This window comes from Homalodisca vitripennis, chromosome X (assembly GCF_021130785.1).
Source record: "Homalodisca vitripennis isolate AUS2020 chromosome X, UT_GWSS_2.1, whole genome shotgun sequence".
In the NCBI taxonomy this organism is placed as follows: Eukaryota; Metazoa; Arthropoda; class Insecta; order Hemiptera; family Cicadellidae; genus Homalodisca; species Homalodisca vitripennis.
The window spans coordinates 57306816-57326868 of record NC_060215.1 but is presented as its reverse complement, the minus strand read 5'-3'; the positions used below and the strand labels follow the sequence as shown (position 1 = coordinate 57326868).

At 30.0% G+C, this 20053-nt stretch overlaps 1 protein-coding gene across 1 annotated transcript in view; it reads right to left on the bottom strand.

Moving 5' to 3' along the window:
• Positions 1 to 1522: 1522 nt before the first annotated feature.
• The window catches only part of LOC124369028, a 35030-nt gene continuing 16499 nt past the window's right edge, over positions 1523 to 20053 (bottom strand). Inside the window, exons 6-9 of the mRNA XM_046826703.1 lie at positions 17272 to 17389; positions 13346 to 13706; positions 10724 to 10935; positions 1523 to 8383 (exon numbers count right to left, since the gene is read on the bottom strand). Of these exons, the coding sequence (XP_046682659.1) occupies positions 8215 to 8383; positions 10724 to 10935; positions 13346 to 13706; positions 17272 to 17389 (860 nt within the window). The 3' untranslated portion in view covers positions 1523 to 8214. The remainder of the gene's footprint in view (positions 8384 to 10723; positions 10936 to 13345; positions 13707 to 17271; positions 17390 to 20053) is intronic.

Sequence of the window (20053 nt, the reverse complement as noted above, 5' to 3'; positions counted from 1 at the left end):
ACTGCCTTGAATTGATCAGAACTTGTCTTGTTCTGCAGTTACGTTAGATCTGAGAAGGCTATTGTTCTTGAGTTGAATACGGCTGGGCCAATGAGAGAACACCACGGATGTCCATCAGAAGGGGGGAAAGGGAACTATAAAACCGCCAGCTCATAATTTTCACCATTCTTTTGGTTATTATCGTGAATTACGTTGATTACAGTGCACCGTGTTTCTAGATTTTTTCCATGAGGGGTTTTGAGGTAAGCACCAAATTTATTGTACGTTATATTGAAATAGTCTTCCAGATCTGATATTAAATTAATTTGTTGTCTTTTTTTTATAGGAAAAATTAAATTTATAGAAACTACAGAGCAATCTGAATAACTGATTCTTGATGAACAATAGAGCACAATAGAATCATACAAGTTACATTTGGTTCAAACTTGCAAGAAAAGTGAATTAAAATTGAACGTTTTTAATAACTTTAATTGAAATTTGGAAATTTAGTAATTTATTAATATTTAATTTGTACTGTTTTATTGTGAATTATTAATTGGAAGTTGATTAAACTTTAATAATTGTTTGAGAGAGTTGTATCTGAATTGTAAAGACTTGAAAGTTAAGGCACAACTAGTGGAAAGAGAAGCTTGATTTTTTATTTTGAATTTTGAGTGAATTTAGAAGTGAGCATTTTTATTTTAGTTATTTCCAAGCGGTATTTAATTTTTATTTGAAAACTTTATTATTTTATTTCAGAAGAGAGCTCTGATTTTTAGTTTGATATATTTGATTAATATATTTTTATTTCTTGCCAAAGGACCTTTTAAAATTACTAAACGGTTTGTCAATTCTTTGTGGAAAATAGAGTGATGAAAATTCTGAAACATTGTACTTATTAATTTGCCAGTTTAAAATAAATCCATTATTTTGATTTAGAACTGTGATTTTTATTTTAGACAAACCAGATAATATTTAATAGTTAACAATTTACTAATAAATTGTACTGAATATTCACTCAGAGCTTACTAATAAAAAAATATTTTATATTGTCTTGGATGTCTCATTCATAATTTAAATCTTAATACTCTGGAATATTAATATCTACAATCCAAGTCGTTATACCTTCACTACAATATTTGAGGAATAAACAAGCACACAGAGCACAGAGTCATTGGAAATATGATCAAGGAGGTGCTAAATCAGGGCATGGACACAGTGAAGACGCTGACTTAGCACCCCCTTTCATGACATCAATTTGATGTCACAAGCGAGGAGGTGCTATGTCCAGGGGTGCTAAATCAGGTACACCGAAAAATAACCACAATAAGTCTACATCAATACGACAATGAACACCAAATGAGGAATGTTTAACAATTAACACTCCATATAAAAAACTTCCAGCATATATTTTTACAATTGATCATAATATAAGTATTAGCACAGACAATGGATACGTTTCTATAGAAACGTATCCATTGTCTGTGGTATTAGAGAACAATAATAAGGTTTTATAAACCAAGGTGTAAAGAAAAAAAAGATATATTTCTCTAAATTAGTTTTATTAACAATAACTTACCAAAATAGAAAATATAAATTAAAGCTTCTTGAATCTTGTATAAACTAGAGTACTTTTTACTAATTAAGGTATGTGTTTCCATGGTCAAACTGAGAACAAGGCACTGGTATCAAGGAACCAACATAGCTTACCTACTTATTGTCAAAGTTTGCATTTGTATTTTTTGTGACAAACTTACAAACTATTCAGTCATTTCAAATAGAAAATCATTGCATATCATATAAAGAAGGAAAATACTTTATGTATCTCCATTAACTCATATTAGTCAATACCAATACACACTATAAGTTTGTTATACTTAGCAGTAAAGCAGTAATAAAAAGTTCATCAACTTTAATATGAACTTAAGTCATTTAAACAGACCCATAGTATACAATAAAATAATGTTGTCTTCATTCAAAGGTGAAAACATTTTTCCACATTATTACGATCTGCATTACACATTACTCTTGTGTCTATGAAATACACTGTTTTTAATAAATTATTGTTTGTTTTTTTTACAGCATTTATGTATTCTAACCAAGTTACTTAAATCTGAGAAAGCATATGGTTCACTTAAAAGTCCTAGTTTTTTTTTTTAAACTCAATACATCATATATACTTATTATGCACCTAGTGTATCAGTGTTGAGAATTTCTAGTAATGACATTATAATTTTTTCAGATACAAAAATGTATTAAGACTCAAAGCTTAAGTCCCTCCATCCATTCATCCATTTTAAAGAAGCATTAAAATATAAAAAATCTATCAGTTTGTGGTAATTACATACTGTAAAAAATCATTAATATTATTAAGTTGAGAAATCAAATACATTTTTTATGCTTCTGATGGGTGTGTGGCTCTGGAGGTATGAAATAACTGTGTAAGAGAATCCATTTTTTAAATGAAACCATTCTAAAATTACTAAGCCATTCCAAGACGCACATCCCTGCATACAAGATTAACCTGTGTATATTTGGCCAAATTTAAACTAAATTAATTTATTTAATATGAGTAAATAATTTACCTATATTAAACTTGAAACCAATAAATATTTTACTTTACTCACAATGGAATAATATAAGCACAACAAGAATATGGCTAGAGGCTAAATGGCAAAACTAGCATGTGGCTTTTGAAAATAAGCTATGTAATAGATGAAGAATAGAAATAACAGTATGTCCAATTATACCCATCAAAAGCTATTGAAAAGGCTTTTAGCTGCTATTATCTCACAGGGATCATACAATTAGTACCGAAACTTTTCTCTGCCTGGTCACAAACCGGATGGGGGAACTATTTGTGTCCCATCTAACTCAGGTTGTGTCCATTTTAGATAATTAAAAAAAATAAAATTTTACTTGCGCTAAGCAGTTAAATATCTCCTAGAATATTTCGCAAATAAAAAACAAACTTTTACAGTGTAACAATTTGCTGAGCCTACGGCAAAATCAAAATCTGGAATATATATGGCAGTTAGAAAAAGAAACATACTACAAGATTGAAATATTATAATATTAGCATTTGCCTTTATTAATGAATGTATGTAACTTTGTGTAATTGTGTAAAAGTATTGTAGTTACACTTAAATTGAAAATATAATTTAAGTATAATTAGTTTTAGGATGAATGATTTGAAAAGATGCATTTATAACAAATATAAACATTAAAGCCTTAATACATATATACACAGCACCAGAGAGGAAAGAAATGAGCTTTTTTTAAATTTAAAAATATCTCAGTCTTCAATTTCATGCAATAGTTGTATTATACCTTTTAAATGTTTAAAAACAGCAATAGTACTTATTTAATAAAGTAATGTAATTCCTATTATTAACATTAGATAACATCACTAACCTATTTGTAATTACAGTAGAACCTCGACAAACTTGGTGGGGGAGGGGTTAAAAAGCTGGTAGATAGTTACCTAAAATAATGAAATTCTCACTTAATAATGAGAGTGGTTGAAAACAATGAGGAACCAATAATAATACCTCCATCAAGTGAATTTATATTTTTTTAAATGTACTCCACAAGTTTCCACTCTCATTTCGTTAACAACCGCCATGTGACTTGACACCTTGTGACTCGTCTTTGGGGTTATCTGAAGTCATTGGTGTATGCCAATAAACCCCGAAACAACAGGGACTTGAAGGAGGAAATTTGACGGGTTGTCGGCGAAATGCAAGTGGAAACTTGTTGAGCAGACATAGTGAAATTCATGGACATTCATGGAGTTGTTGCTTGCCAGCTCAGTAGAAGAGGCCTCATGCACAAAATAATTTTTAATATGTGAAACTGGAATATATGAACATGTTGGATGTATTTATTTTTAGATTTTCATTAAAATAAATCTCTTCATTTGATATATCAAAAACGGAACTCTTTTTGAATCAACCCTATACGTGACCTCACTGTGAACAGTTCAAGGTTAGTGCACTGGCCGGCTGCTCTTGGCACACTCATTCCCACTTGAGTGGCAGTACCTGACTAGTTTATCTTAACATGAGAATATCCCCAGTCAACAGAAGCCTCAGTTGGTAGAGGCTTGGTTATCCGGGGTTCTACTGTACAAAAAATATGTAACATAAGGTGATATTTATGACAACATTTTCTAAAACTACTAAAAATAGAATGAAGTTTTGATTGAAGACACATTATTCTTTGATATTATGCAGTATACACATAGCTAATTTACAAATGATACTACAATTGAATAAATTAGTAAAAGTTCTCAACTGTCATTATAATCTTTCTTTCATTTAAATATGCTTAAAATATTATGCAGAGTAGCAGGGCTGGATTTTATATTTTATTACAAGAAATATAAATTTTTTCAGGCTTGCATCTGTAAAAATCTCGCACACTACTTCAAAGTCTAAAAATATGCTTATTATGAAAATAGGCTAAAACATATTCTAATGGTACATTTGAGCTCATTAATGTTACTTAAATATTCTTACAAAATGCTACTTCTTTTAGCAGAAAATAAAGGGTAGGATTTTTTACAAATGCAATCCAAAAGTCCATTTGATTTTATCAAAAATAATTATGTATGTTTCCATCCAAATAAACAATTTGTTCATAACGTTAAAAATTTACATAATGCATAAATGCCATGAATTTAGAACTGATTGGTGGATACCAAATTTAAGACCAAATCAGAAACACCCAACCATGTTTTTTGAACATTTTTTACTAACTGTGATTATTGTATTGTAATATGTCAATGTTTACTTAAAATACAAATCGAGCAAAAACATCAAACTACATAAATTTGTATAAAAGGAGGAAATGTTTCACAGACTTCTTCACAGTCTTTATTAGGCAGATGTTCAGCTGGTGGAGTTGATTCTTCATTAACTGTTCCTCTTATTACTTTAATTTATTGGTGAAAGGATGTAATGCAATTGAGTAAAAAATACCGGAATAATCTGTATCTCTATAATGCCTATTCAGTCTGCCTAGACATTTTTACACCAAACATGGCCTTATCTCAACAAGCTGGGGAAGGAAAGATTTGCCAAATGATTGTTGGTGCTACAAGAGGAATCAAGCAAGATAAAGTTGTCTTACAGCAGAAATGTATAATGTCATTGAGTGTAACTTTCCTTAGTGAGCTCAGCAATACTTCAGCTGAGGCACATGTCATTTGGTCAATGTCTCAAGCCAGTAGTAACCCAACAAAAACTAAATCTAGCAAAATTAAAAACGAAAACAGGAACAAAGTAATATTCATCAATTCAGAAATTATCAAAATACAGCTTCAGCCTTTTTATATCAGCAGATTAGACGGACACGTTGACAGCAAGTTTCACAGTGGTTTTCACCAGAAATTTCGGCAAGCCATTAACCACTCACACTTAACCTATCAACAAATAGAAGGGCAAAGCTGGCATATACGGACTTGTTAAGAAGACAAGACATTTTGACAAACCAACTACTACAGACTATGACACAGCTTTCCATTAATTAACTGCAGACTCAAATATAGGATACAAACATCTCTTTTGTTTACCAATGGTCTATGTTAGTGATAAAATACAATTAAAACATTTCTTATCTAATCTAATAGAATTTCAGAAATCCTCTGGAGCAGAAGTGACAATTTTTTCTTATGAAAAAGATCAACAATGGATTGTACAATGGCTTAGAGTATGCAGTTTTTATTAAGAAGATGGAAAGCATCATCCAACAACTTCTGGGACATCCCATGATGACAGCGCAAAAGAAGAACATCCATCAGCATCATCTAGAAGGGCAAATTAATGCAAGAACACTTGATGATGGCAATATCTCATGTCCAACAATCCCTTCCACAGCATAGTGAAATCAAATAGACCAAGGAATCAAGTGTTTAACAGTCTAAATGAAATATTGGGAACTACATCATCTAGAGGTATACATTTAGACTTCTGTGAAAATGTATCATTAGACATACGTAATGTGAATGCTATTACATCAAAAGCAATTTCCAGTAAAAAATGGAAAAATCCATGGGCAAGAGTGATAGTGATTTATGTTTGTCTTCTCCAAATTTATACTAGTGTTTTACGATAATGAAGACATTTCTGCTTTAGTCTGTAATATTATTGGTATAGATATTAATAAGGTAGGAACTAACTTAAACACAATGATAATAACAGTTATTTTAGCAATCGTACTTTTAGCAAAATCTTATTACAATTTAAATAATAATTTAAACAACATTCATTTCAATGCCTCAAAATACTACATTACGACATTTAACATTTGTCATCACACCTAAACATAGTAAACATTAATCTAAATGAAATTCAACATGATGTTGTCGCAATATCAGAACATAAAATAACTGAAACAGAAATCACATATTTGAATGTAAAAAACCTGTCCATTTTTCACAAGACGTCATTCATTGGACGGTGGTGTATTGATACTGGTTAAAAATTGCACGAAAAGTAAAAAATATCAATATCAATCCCTGTCATACAAAGACTTCTTGTAAATAAAGAATTTGAATGTTGTTTATCATAAATCACTGTAAATAAATGTTAATTTATCTTGGTATGCATATACAATTCTCCCCACCAATCTCTTGAATCTTTTTTAGACAAACTTGATTTCCTTTGTGATTCATTGTGCAAAAAACACAGGAATGTTCTTATTGCAGGAGACTTAAACATAAATGTTTTGAATGAAGATTAAACTTAAAATGCTTTTAATTATATTTTACATTCATATGATTTAGAGTATAAAGTATACTTTCCTAATTGAGTTGCGTTAGAATTCGAAACTGAAATAGATAATTTTATTACTAACTGAAATGCAAAAAGTTAAAGACATCTGGTACTATAACACACTTTTATCAGACCATGAGGAACAATTATTGGAAATTTCCGGTTTAGAGGATACAAATATATATATACTATATATAAATGAAAACAAACTGTAGAAAATTTACAAAGGCTGATATAGATTTATTTTTGTAATTTCTGGCACAAGAAAATTGGTTGGATGTTTTATCAGCCTACTGTTAAAACCAAATATAATGTTTTTTATTCTATATATGCTTATGCCTTTGAAACTAGCTTTCCCAAATTACTACAACTAGAAAAAAAGATCATGTTAAGTGGATTTCAAATTATGTTAAAATTAAAAATAACAAACTTTTAACACTTGATAAAGAGTATAGTTAAGGGAAGTTAAATTACAGATTAATTATTTATAATGAACAGAAACAGTTCAAATCATAAAATTATGAATTTTACTAATAAATCAAAATCTACATGGTAAGTTCTAAAATCGTGTTGACAATGCCATTAAAACAAATGTAAATGTACACACTGTTGTAGATGCACTGTCTGTAATATTTGTAATGATTTTTTTTGTCGTAGCTTACTTTATAAAATCCTACAGGGCCAATCTCTGCCAGTTAATGGTTTTTATTTTATAAATGTGAAATAAAATTGTATATGCTCATGCAATGGGAATATAAATCTATATTGATGCTATTCTTGTAACCTGTACATGTGTGAATAAAGAAATTTAGAATTTGAATGAAAAGTGTTTGGGCTGAATACTTCAATGCATTATTTAATAAGCAGTTTCATAAAAATTTTTGAATAGACGGTACAATTATGTCACAACAAATATCATGCTAAATTAACAAACTGTATTTTGAATACAAATGATAAAATAAATAAAATTCAAGAACAAAGAAGATAAGATAGCTTATTTTAAAAATAAATTATATATATATATATATATATATTTTGTATGGATGATTTTTTGGAAATCTACATCCTAAAAATAGATTGAATTTAGCTTTTAAACATAATTTATATAAATAAATTAAAGTAAAACTATTAGAATCAATAAGTTGAAAGTGTTTTCATGTCTTATCAAATAAAACAATTAAAAATAAATATAGATTACAAATACACAACATTACTCTTCTTCTTTATCCATGACAAAACAAGTTCACTTAATAATTCAGCTTAATTCTTCCAAAAATAGAGTGACCCTTAAAGGGAATTAAACTTAAGCCGAAGTGTCCATCAGACTTTGTACATTTCAACATGAAAGTGACATAAGTTAATATGACAGTAAAATTTACATTAAAGATGATTAAATAAGTATGAACCTGAGATCAGTGCGAGCACAAAGTAATGTACAATGTTGTTTAGTGGATGTATATTACACAAGGGTGGCAGAACGTGGCTGTGGTGCACTCTGGTCCTGATACCAAGACAACATCTCATGAGAGAATCTATCACCCACATTTGTATCTGTGAGACTGCTGGAGCCTGTAACAGCAGCCATTTTATCTTGTGTTGAGCTAGCACCGACTTCACTGACAGACTCCCTGCAACAGTGATATCAACATAGAGAAAAAAGTACACAAATTTCTAACATAGGGTAAAATGATAAAAGTTTTGGAATACAATAGTAGAATTTCCTATCAGAAAATATATATAGGGTCTCCAAAAAAGAATGCCGGTATTTTGAAGGATCTTACTTAAAAACTATTCAAGATAACTAAATGATTGAAACATCAAATTGAAGTTGAAATAACAAAGTTTTGTTTTCCTTGTAGCATGGGAGGAAACGTTGACCTTGGCATGAGCAGAACAGCTGCACTGTGGCAGTTCGCTACTGTGATTTACTATTTAAGATAATCTACTTTTTCACATATTTTTTTTTCCAAATAAAACTTCTATTTTGATTTTGTTTCACTTAACCCTTTTAGTGCTAAGGGGTCTGGCGCATTGCCATACCGAAGAGTGCTAAGCATTTTAGGGCATAAATGCAGAGTTTTAGTAAATTCCTTACTATTTCCTTAATTGAGGTCATATCTTGTTACTTTTTTTTGTATTGAAGATAAATAACCAATAAACATAAATAAATACTAAAAAATACATTTGTACATATTTGGATTGTTATAAAAAAAATTTATTTATAATGTAAATTTTTTTTATAATTTTTTTTTCCACTTTGGCATACAGTTTTAGTATGTAAACAATTTTATATTATTTTTCTGAGATTTCTATCGGGAAGGGCAACTAAAACTAAAAAAATTCCATATATTTGATTTTATTTTTACACAACAAATAAGAAGTGTGGATTAAAAATATAATATGTTGTCCGCGCCAAATTTTGCCCTACATATAGGCCTAATGTTTGAAACGCTCAAGAGAAAAAGTAATACACTTACTATTATTAGCATAAATACTTTACTAACTTTATTATTATTAATACAGAAGAAATTCAAGCACAGTTAACACTTTTTTACCTAAATAATTCTTTTATTCAGTAATAAAACTATAAAAAAAGGTGAAGTAACTCATCATAACCTACAATGTTCTTATTGGACATTGTAACTTAGTAAAATATAATACACACGGAAAACAAAAATGAAAAATGAAGTAATGCAATGATTTGGAATACTAATGAAGTAGTATTTCACAATTATAGTACAATTTCATCGATAAAACAGAGTAAACAAAGCACAGCGTCAGTTCGCTCGCAACGTAAACATCCGAACTGACCTTTTTATTTCACGTCAATGACGTATAAACAGCTGGTCGTCGGCAATTAAATATACAAATATCGTTATTCTATGGCTTTTGGATGAACTGTCATCGTTTGCAGCCAGTAACTTGCATAAACTGAACCAATATATATAAAAATAAGCTGCGTCTACGACATAGACGCTAGCACTTTTAGACATAAACGCAGCGTCTACGATGTAGACGCTATAGCACTAAAAGGGTTAATATACAACATTCAATGGGCATTTTTTTATGTATCAGAATTTGTTTCCCAACCTTTTTATATAATTTCATTAGCAACTAATAAGGACCTAAAGAAAACGAACACTATTAATTTATTTGTATACATAAAGGTTTACATAACACATAATCCTGTGTGACATAGGGAATCACTAACATATTTATTTCCACTTTATATACCCAAACACAATATTTTTTATATGCTTTTTGGATTGCCTTTAAATGCTCTACAACATAACTACTGATATCTTCATAAATAAAATTTTTATACAGTCTCTCCCAAACCCTTGCACTTTCGGCCAAAAATCCGTGGCACTTCTCACATATTACCCATACAAATATTTTGGCATTTTTTACCATGACAAAATTTTTCACCCATGGCACTCAAAGGATTAACAATATTTTAATCTGATTTATAATGCAAAAGTTTGTTTGAATTAAAGTAGTTTTTTATTACAACTAGAATACTAAACAAGTGCATTAATTTAAAAGTAATAAACTCAACTAGAACATGTTATGATCAAAGAGTAACCAGGTACAAGCTACAATGTCATGTCGTTTAAACAAAATGTTAAACTGTAAACTGACTGAATATTACTCGATCTACCACTGCCACTGCTGTTTTGATTGTCTGTTGTTAATGAATCAGACTAGAACTAGTTACTGAATTTTAAAAAACTTTCTAGTGAAGGATGCTTTACTTTAGGCCCCCCACTATTTTGGGGGTACTATAACACTCTAACCCCCCCTTTCACCAATGAGGATCCCATCCAATGTCCACCCTATAAGATGCCACTGGTCCCTGCATGTAAAGTACAACAAGCATCACCCACAATGTAAACTCTATGTACAGTCTGGATATAACCAGCTGTTAACAATTAAACAACCAAATTAATAGCAAAATTTCTACTTACTGTGGTACAAGAGGTTGACAGGTCATTGGCTGTAGTGGTTGGTAGAGAGCCTTTTGTTGTGGTACAGGAGGTAGCCCTGCTGCATTTTTGCGAAACTTTGTGCTGTACTTGTAGAAATCTGCCATTTCAAACGGCTTTGTCACTTCCCGATATGGCTGCCACATACCAGCTTGCACTACTGTATGGTTTTTGGGTGATTCGAAAGGCACCACCTGTTAAAAAAAAAAACAATTAAAAAATATTCAGCTACAAAAATTGAGCACAAAGCAATAAACCTCAACTGAGTAGGGAGGAAAGATACAAAAAATGATTTAGTAAACAAGATTATTTACAATTAATTATTTTACAATTTAAACTGAAAGGAAAAAATACATTCAAACATTGGAATTCAACATCAAAGCCAAACACAAAATGCTTAAAAATTAAATTTTTGCAGTAGTTCAAAAAAATAAATATCAACAAAATGCAAAAATTTATTAATACAAACTTTCTGTTTTTACAATAAATTTCAATCACTTTAACCCTTTTAACCCCAAAGTCCATATAGTGTGGATATGCGCTTTTTATTATTTTACTAGCCACCTATTTTACCAAATGCATTGAAATTCCACAGACTTGTATGCAAAGATGTATTGCATTGAAATATAATTGTTCATAAAGCTTCATATTTTGTCAGTTTGTGTTGAGAAATTGCAATTCATCTCACTTGACTGCTCACTGATTGTGACAGACAGCTGTATTTCACTATGTTGTGAATATTCCACCTTGCTTCATGTTTTTATGTTAAAACGGTATAAAGTACAGTACCTAAATTTTAGTTTGTTATTTATTTGATTTGAAAATTAGTAAAAGGAATCGTTTAAAGTCTCCCGTAAGCGAAAAATACACCAATTAGTAACTTAGTTGCAAGTGGTTTGGATGTGAGTAATGACGACGATTTGAATGATAGCTATCTGGACATTTCTGAAAACATTTTCGTAAATATTGTATTTAAAAGTTTTTTAGTTTTTTAAGTATATGCTATAAACAGTTTTAATTATTTTATCAGAATTAGTTTTGGTTTTATATTAAGTACTCGAATTTCAAAACTTATTAATTAATTAAATTGCACAGAAATAGAAAAGAGGAAAAATGACACATCCTTACAAAAATTTGTTACTAAAAACTTGTAAATAAAGTAGGCCTATATCTTTTGTTTTCTTAGAATAAGAATAAAATGTAACATAAAATGAATACATATTTATGTGTCAAATGTTTTTTTAAGTATATGGTTTGCATCAACATACATGAAATGTTAAAATTTTGATTTATTTTATATATATATGAAAAATAATTTTCAAGATATTACATATTTAGTTTTTTTTCTTATTTCCGTAAACTATATTTAATAAGTAAAACAAAAAAGGAATTAGCTTGATAACTTAAAACATAGCCCAGTTATGAGTTGTTTAAAAAAACTGTTACACTTTGTCTAAAAATGGTTTGAGACTTTTGGGACATCACCTGATATAATGGCCGGGGTTAAAAGGATAAATTTTGATCTTAAATAAAGATCTTCCTCTTTACTACTAAACAACTGGTTGCTATTTTTGTAACGACACAAGATATCTCAACATTAATCATAATACAGATGTAAACAAAAAATTTACAGCAAAATGAAGCAGTTGATAACACAATGTGCAGAGCTAACCAATACACAGAAGAATTTGAACAAATAAGTAAGTTTACCGTTATTAACTAAGTTAATTATTTGTGAAATTTACCATTCCCAATATTTGTATCAATAACAGTAACTAAACATATTAAAAATGTTTAATAATACAACTATAAGAAATTATCAACAATTTGATATGAGGTGGTGACACTAAGAATGTGAAATCAAATTATAATATTAGGTCAAGCATAAATTTGCATAAAAGTGTTACATTATTTGCAGTGATTACTAGATGAACAGGCGATTCCATTATAACCTTTTTATAATGCTAAACACACATTAAGTAGTATTAACTATTTCTTTTTATATATTGGTCTTCTAACCAAACTATGGCGAGTTCAAATGTTGTAGCATATAGTCTCTTGCATAACAAAATTAAGAAGAGTGAAAGATGTATGTACACGATAACAAAATATTTCAAACTAAAATCTACTTAATTTTAAAAGATGTTTTGAGTAAAGTGAAGTTTTAATAAGTGATGTGACACTACACACTTAGTCCGGTCACTGTGCCATGACAAAATTATTTGTACCCGTTGTGGCATGGCGCTCAATCAACTTGATTTGCAGTTGGTTAGAATAGTTTGTTCCCAAAAGTTAACATTGGTAAATCAACATTGTTTCAATGTGAATGTTCATGAAATTATCAAGCTAGGATAGGGTATATAAGCACTAACACCGTACAACATAAATAGGATGGTAGGTGGTAGCGTCAAACATCAGAAGTACAAGATTATTTGACAACTAAACAACCAGTTATATCATTTTTACACTTGAAATGTGGTGAGCAGTTTAAAATTTGCTAAACCAGTGACAACGAAAACTGGAGAATTAGAGCAAAATTATTTTATGTAACAGATTTATTATAAATTCTATCAGAAAATATATCAGAGTATCAATCAATCATACTGTGTCAAAGGAAAGTTGCTGAGTAACAGGTAGATGGATTTCGGCGGGGTCTCCTTCACTGCCAGAATGGTGAGGATGAATTGGTGGCGGGGTAGGAGTAGGGCGAGGTCCTGCATCTAATGCTGTCTCAAACCAGTCCTTCTCCTTGCTACGACGAGACGAGTGGTCCGACCCTACAGACTGAGTGTGCATCAGACTGTTCTCAGGGTAGGTCTGGTTGGGCAGCAGTACAGTGGGTGGGGGATGATGGTGGGCCGGTGGGTACAATCGATGATGGACTGGACTCTGGCGCAGGTCTGGCTCTAAGCTCTCTACACTGCTGCATGCCCCTCCACCCCGTCGGCGGTCTAGACTTCCAAACCTGATTACAGACAGAAATAGTCAACAATTGGCACGTAGAACTATTGCTTAACATATTGCCAAGAGCCAATAGTGCCATAATAGTACATTTTTGTTATATCTACCATCTACAAAAGTAGAAATAAGCAGGTAATACTTTTCAAGTTGAATAATTTTGTAACTATTTTAACTTCATTCAAATTGTGCATTGTGGAATAAAATGTATAGAAACAAAGCTTTTAAGACACGATTTTACAATATCATGTGTACTCTTAATCTTCCCACTTTGCAAAACCATCATAGGTAAAACAAATCTTTAGATCCCATAATAATTTACGTCTCTTACGTCAGCATCCCAATTACATCTTGATAAATTTATCTCTTACATCCAAATTAGTAAATATTTGTGATTTATTTAATAGACAAAATATTATGACAGTTAACCAAATAAGAGACCCCCAAATAGAATCATCTTTCTTCGGAAAGACCACATTAATTGATCAACTACTTCTGCATGTACAGTATTAGTCATTGGAGCACTTAAAAAAAAGTTGAAATAAATGTCCCTTAACAAATACAGTGAATATACAATACATATGTATATATAACATATATATATATATAAAACATATATATATATATATATGTTTTTTTAATAACTAAACAGCGGTTCCTTTTGGAATAGCCCTTGTAAGACAAAAATACGTTTTATCCATCAGTAATTGGCGTACTGCCGATCAGTTGTTGTCCATAAATAGATGCAGCACACTCTAGGCAGTGTAAATAAAGAAATAAAATATAAACTATAAGCAAAATATTATTTATTGAACTATGTCATTTGTTATTGTTAATTATATGTTCACAAATTGGTAATGTGTTAATAATTAGGTCATGTACATTTATTCATACAGAAAGAACGACAATAACACGTATTAGTGGTTGGCAATTTACATGATGTCGATTAGCTATTGTCCACAAATAGAAGCAGCAGAATCACAGTGAAGCACAACATAAATATATAAAATATGAACTGTGAGTACAATAATATTAAAAAACTAGAGTCAATATTTTATTCATCTACATTGTATATTGTTATAGAAAGTACAACAATAACACGTTTTAGTGATTGGTAATTTGCATACTGCCGAACAGCTATCATATGTGAACAGACTTATTTCAAGATTCAATGGATTTAGCTTGGAGTGCAAAGAGCCACGGTATCCAGAATTGTTGATACCACTAAATATCGAGGTATTGAGTATAGTAATCGACCCATCCTAAATTTTAATGATAATTTTTATTACATTCAGGATTTTTAAAACATTAAAATTATCAAAGGATCCCAAACAATCCCCAAAATGTGGTTTTTTTTTGCATGTTTTCAAAACCAATCATAAGAACTTGTGAAAAATATTGATAATACTCACGTATTAACTCCTCACGAAATCTTTGTAAATATTGTGTAATGATACTTGAAATATGAAGAGTAGTTTTCCCTTGGGTCATATTTCTTCACTAAAAAACTATTTCAACTATTTCGCAAACTGATTGTGGAAATTCACAAAGAACTGTAAATACTATTAATTACAATTTCTATCATCACGAAATCTCCAAAATTACAGAACTGAGTTAAATAGAACTTTTTACTCATATTCATCTTACATCTTAGGTGCTGACTAATAAACAGTTATGAAAATTTCACAGGCTAACCGTGGAAATCTATGAACCGTGATCACATTCGAAATTGATAAACATTAATATTACCATAAGAGTCCTATATTGGTTAAATATATAAACTAAAGGTGAGTTTTTCACGATTTCATAACCAATTGTGAATAATTGAAGAACTGTTATATCACTCACATGAATTCACCCCTACCGTAGATATTATATGTGAAGGCGTGAAAATTGAAACGTTTGTTTACAATGATGAATGTAACAGTGCTCGATAATGTCCATATTCAACACGTGAAAATATGGACCTGGTGCAGTGCAAATGGATTCGGGTTAGGGTATAAATCTGTGATTTATTCAAATAACTACCACATTACATTTAAGCAATGTCTGGGAACAGGTTAACACTAATGTAAGGTTCCTGCCAATTGTAAAGTTGGAACAACAACGGGTCTCTAGTTTTGCATAAGTTTGAAGGAAAATACAGAAAGTGCAACGTAAGTGTTTACAATGTTGGTCACTATCTTGCAACACATGTTTATTTAAAAACTGTTTATTTACAGTGTTTTATAGTTTGAATAAGCTTTAAAATTATATACACCATAACTCAGCTTTAAGTAAGAAAATGTCAAGATGTTTAACTTATGACATTAAGTTTGTGTATTAATCTATTTAACAAAATTTGTTTATTTACTGTATATAGAATTTGGAAGTCTTCAGTCATTTAAACTTTTTACACACACTATTTTGTCCAAAGTCAATTTAACCCTTTTAACCCCGGCCATTAAATCGAGTGATGTGCCAGAAATCCCAAGCCATTTTCAGACAAAATGTAAGGGTTTTGTAAAAAATTCATAACTCATTTATTTTGTAAGATATTTAGGTAATTCTTTTTTTGTTTTACTTCTTTATACATTTAGCTTACAGAAATATACAAATAAAATTATTATTTTGAAAGTAATTTTTTTTACATACATATGAATATATAAAAAATAAATAAAAATGAAAAAATTTCAAGTTTGATCATGGAAACCATATAGATAAAAAAATATTTGACACAATAATACCCATTTACTTTATGATATATTTAATCCTTAATAAAAGGAAACAAAAATTATATGCCTACCTGATTTACAAGTGGAGTAACATCAATTTTTGTAAAGCCGTGTAAATTTTTCTTTTTGCCATTTTTGGGCAAGGCAACGTAACAAGACATTTAAAATTCACTGTACTTAAAATAAACATAAAACCAAAGTTATTTCTGACAAAATAACTAAAACTGTTCATAATATAAATTTAAAAAAAGTTTTTAAAACAATATTTACATCACTACAAAATGTAAATTTTCAAGATATCCATCACTCAAATCGTCGTCACTAATCACATCCACACCATTTGCAACTAGGTTACTAATTAGTGTATTTTCACTTACGGGAGACTTTGAACGATGTCTTTTACTCATTTTGAAATCAAACAAATAATAAACTAAACTTTAACTGCCGTACTTTACACTGCTTTAACCTAAAACTGTGAAGAGCAGCTGATATACGTGATATACAGCTGTCTGCAACAAGCGTGAGCAGTCAGTCGAGACGAACTGCAATTGCTCAGTCACAGACTGACAAAATACGAAGTCAAACCATTACAAACTAATATATTTTGATGCAAAATATCTTTGTGCACAAGTCTGTGAAATTTCAAAGCATTTGGTGAAATAGGTGGCCAGTAAAGTAATAAAAAGTACACGTCCGCACTATACGGACGTCGGGAGTTGACGCCATTTTTACGACGTCCGTATAGTACGGACGTCGGGGTTAAAAGGGTTAAGACAGCTTATGTGAATCAGCTGGCAAAACATCATATTTATGTAGCTTATGTGAGAAATGGATATGTGAAAACTATGATGATTATACCTGTCACGGTAGCGTACAGATTTCTCTCTGTCATCTTCTTCAGGTTTTGTTCCAACCCCCAAATAGCGTGAGGTGGGAGCAGTGTTATACCAGTTGTTTCCTTCTTTGCATCTATTACCTGGACATAATTAAAAACAGTTAATTTTTATCAAAAATAACCAATTTTAAGGGATTTTACTCATCAAATTATAGATGCCAAATTGATAAAATTATACAATACTTTCTAAACATATATACTAGTTATGCTCCATATAAGAGCAAAGACAAAATAACCCAATATGATAATCAAAATAAAAGATACTAGATACATTATATTTCTTTATAAAAACCATCAGTAACACAATAATAACTACCTTAGTGATTGAAACTTGATAAGCCAAGTGAATTATTATTATCTATTTCGAACAAGAATAAATAGATAATGCGATTAAATACTATTCTGAAGTGAACAGAAAAAAGGGAGGAAGGAACATAAATGTGGCACTTAGAAACAGTATCAGGAACGAATGGGGTCAGAAATGCGAAACCTGCCAATGTTCTGAAATTGAGTCCATGTACAGAATATAAAAGTGATTTAATGATGTCACACTCCATTTAAAAGGAACACAGAGGGTTTATAATTCATACATTTTGCATACACAAATTTTTTACGTACATTTAACTTTTTTATTACATATTTGACATAATACAACAATTCATAATTATCAAAATGTTATCAAATACATACACAATTCCAATTGTTTAAATATCAATTATTATTTATACAGATGACCAAGAATTTTTTAAATATAACATTTAAGTTTTTGTAGATACATATGTATATTTTGATTGTCGGCATGATTGCAGACACGACAGTTTAGAATTTGTAAATCAAATACAGTTCTGTATGTCATCATTTAAAGTATAAAAATATGCAAGTACAAGAAAACAAATGTAACTAACAAATTTGTAAATCTAGAGTAGAATGAGTTTGATTACTAGTAAGTCTTGAAGTAACCCGTAAATGAATGTTAATCTGCAATGAATAGCTGTTAATCTGATTTAGTACTTGACTTTTATCTACTGGTATTTAGTACAAGATGATAAGATAAGCAGTTATTTAGTACAGTATGTTAAGACAAGGGTAGGCCTATATTTCTTCAATGGATAATTTATAGATGAACTTCATATTCATGAGAAATTATAGTTTTAAGATTATTTTACACATAATTTTAGAATTACATTGCACATTAAAGATGGTTCATTGTAAATAAATGACCAATCATAGTTCTATTATTTTTAAAATTAAACCACAGTAATAAAATCTACATACACAGTGTTACTTGCATTTTAATGGATCATAAACTAATGTCTATGTCTCCTGTCAGTGTGCCAGTCTCATAAATAACGGTAACATACATTAAACTGTTTCTACTATGCTTTGTAGCTCCGTAAACATTGCAATGTTATATGATACAGTATGAGGGCACCACAACCATTTTAATTTAAACATTTTAATAAATTTTACTAAATGTAATTTGTTAACTTGGCCAGACAGCTCAGTAATCAAATATAAATTTTAATAGAAGCTGGCTCCAAAATATGGGCAAACTTTTGAACTAACAGCTGATAATACAGTATTAGCTGATTGTTACTAGAGATGGACCAGTGATGAGCAGGTATTTTATGTATATTTTGACAAATTCTTTTAACGAATGCTGTTAAATTACACAGGTTAAGTTAAAAAAATTCTAACAGGCTAAAAATCTAATGGTTTAGATCAGAACTGAAAAAATAAAATAATTTATTACTTCATTATATGACAAATACAAAATTGATATAACATTGGATGAAGGTAAACACAAAATAGCACATATAGAAGCAAAAAGAAATTACAAAAACAAAATAGTTTTAGAAAAGATATTATAATAAAAACTTTATTACCAATGCTTCTAGTAAATCTAAAGCCACTTGGAACATTTTAAAAACTGAATCAAATAATTAAAATGGCTGTAAGAAATCTAATCAAGCAAGTGTTATTGATTCCAATACATTTAATGAATATTTTGTTAATTTAGTAAGTTATATTTAAGCAGTTATAATAAAAATGTACCTGAGGATCAAACTATTAATCATTTAAATGAATGTGTAGCAAACTGTTTTGAGGGTGAAGAACATTTTAAATGGGAAAGAATTAGACAAGCCGATATTTTGAAAAATGCACAGAGACTCAGTTCGTCTTGTTTTCAAACTTTTTTGTTAAACACATTGTTCAAATAATTTTAGAACCCCTAAATTTTCTTTTTAATAAGATATTAGAACAAGGGGTATATACTAGAACATAGAATAAGAGATAAAGAGCATGATTTACTTTCACCTTACCTAGAGGATACAAAACAAATGGTAGTACAGGGCCAAAGATGTAAATATGTAGGAGTTCCAGAGGGATCAGTCCTTAGGCGGTTTTTTATTTGTAATTTCAATTAATGACGTAGCATTTAGTTTACCATGCTCTCAGTTTTAAGCGCTGATGATACTACACTTTTGTGCTGAAATAAAAGTTTGGATATACTGGTTGAGAATGAAATTCAAGCCGCAGAAACAGTATTTAAATGGTTTGAAGGAAACAACCTTTTTGTAAATAGTAATAAAACAGAAAAAATATTTTTTCCTTGATGCACTATATTTATAAATATTTTTAAAAAACCTGTGAAATTGTTGGGAATACATCTTGATACTTGATTAAGTTGGGATCAACACATTCAGAAGTTATGTATAAAAAGTTATCTAGAGTAACATATAT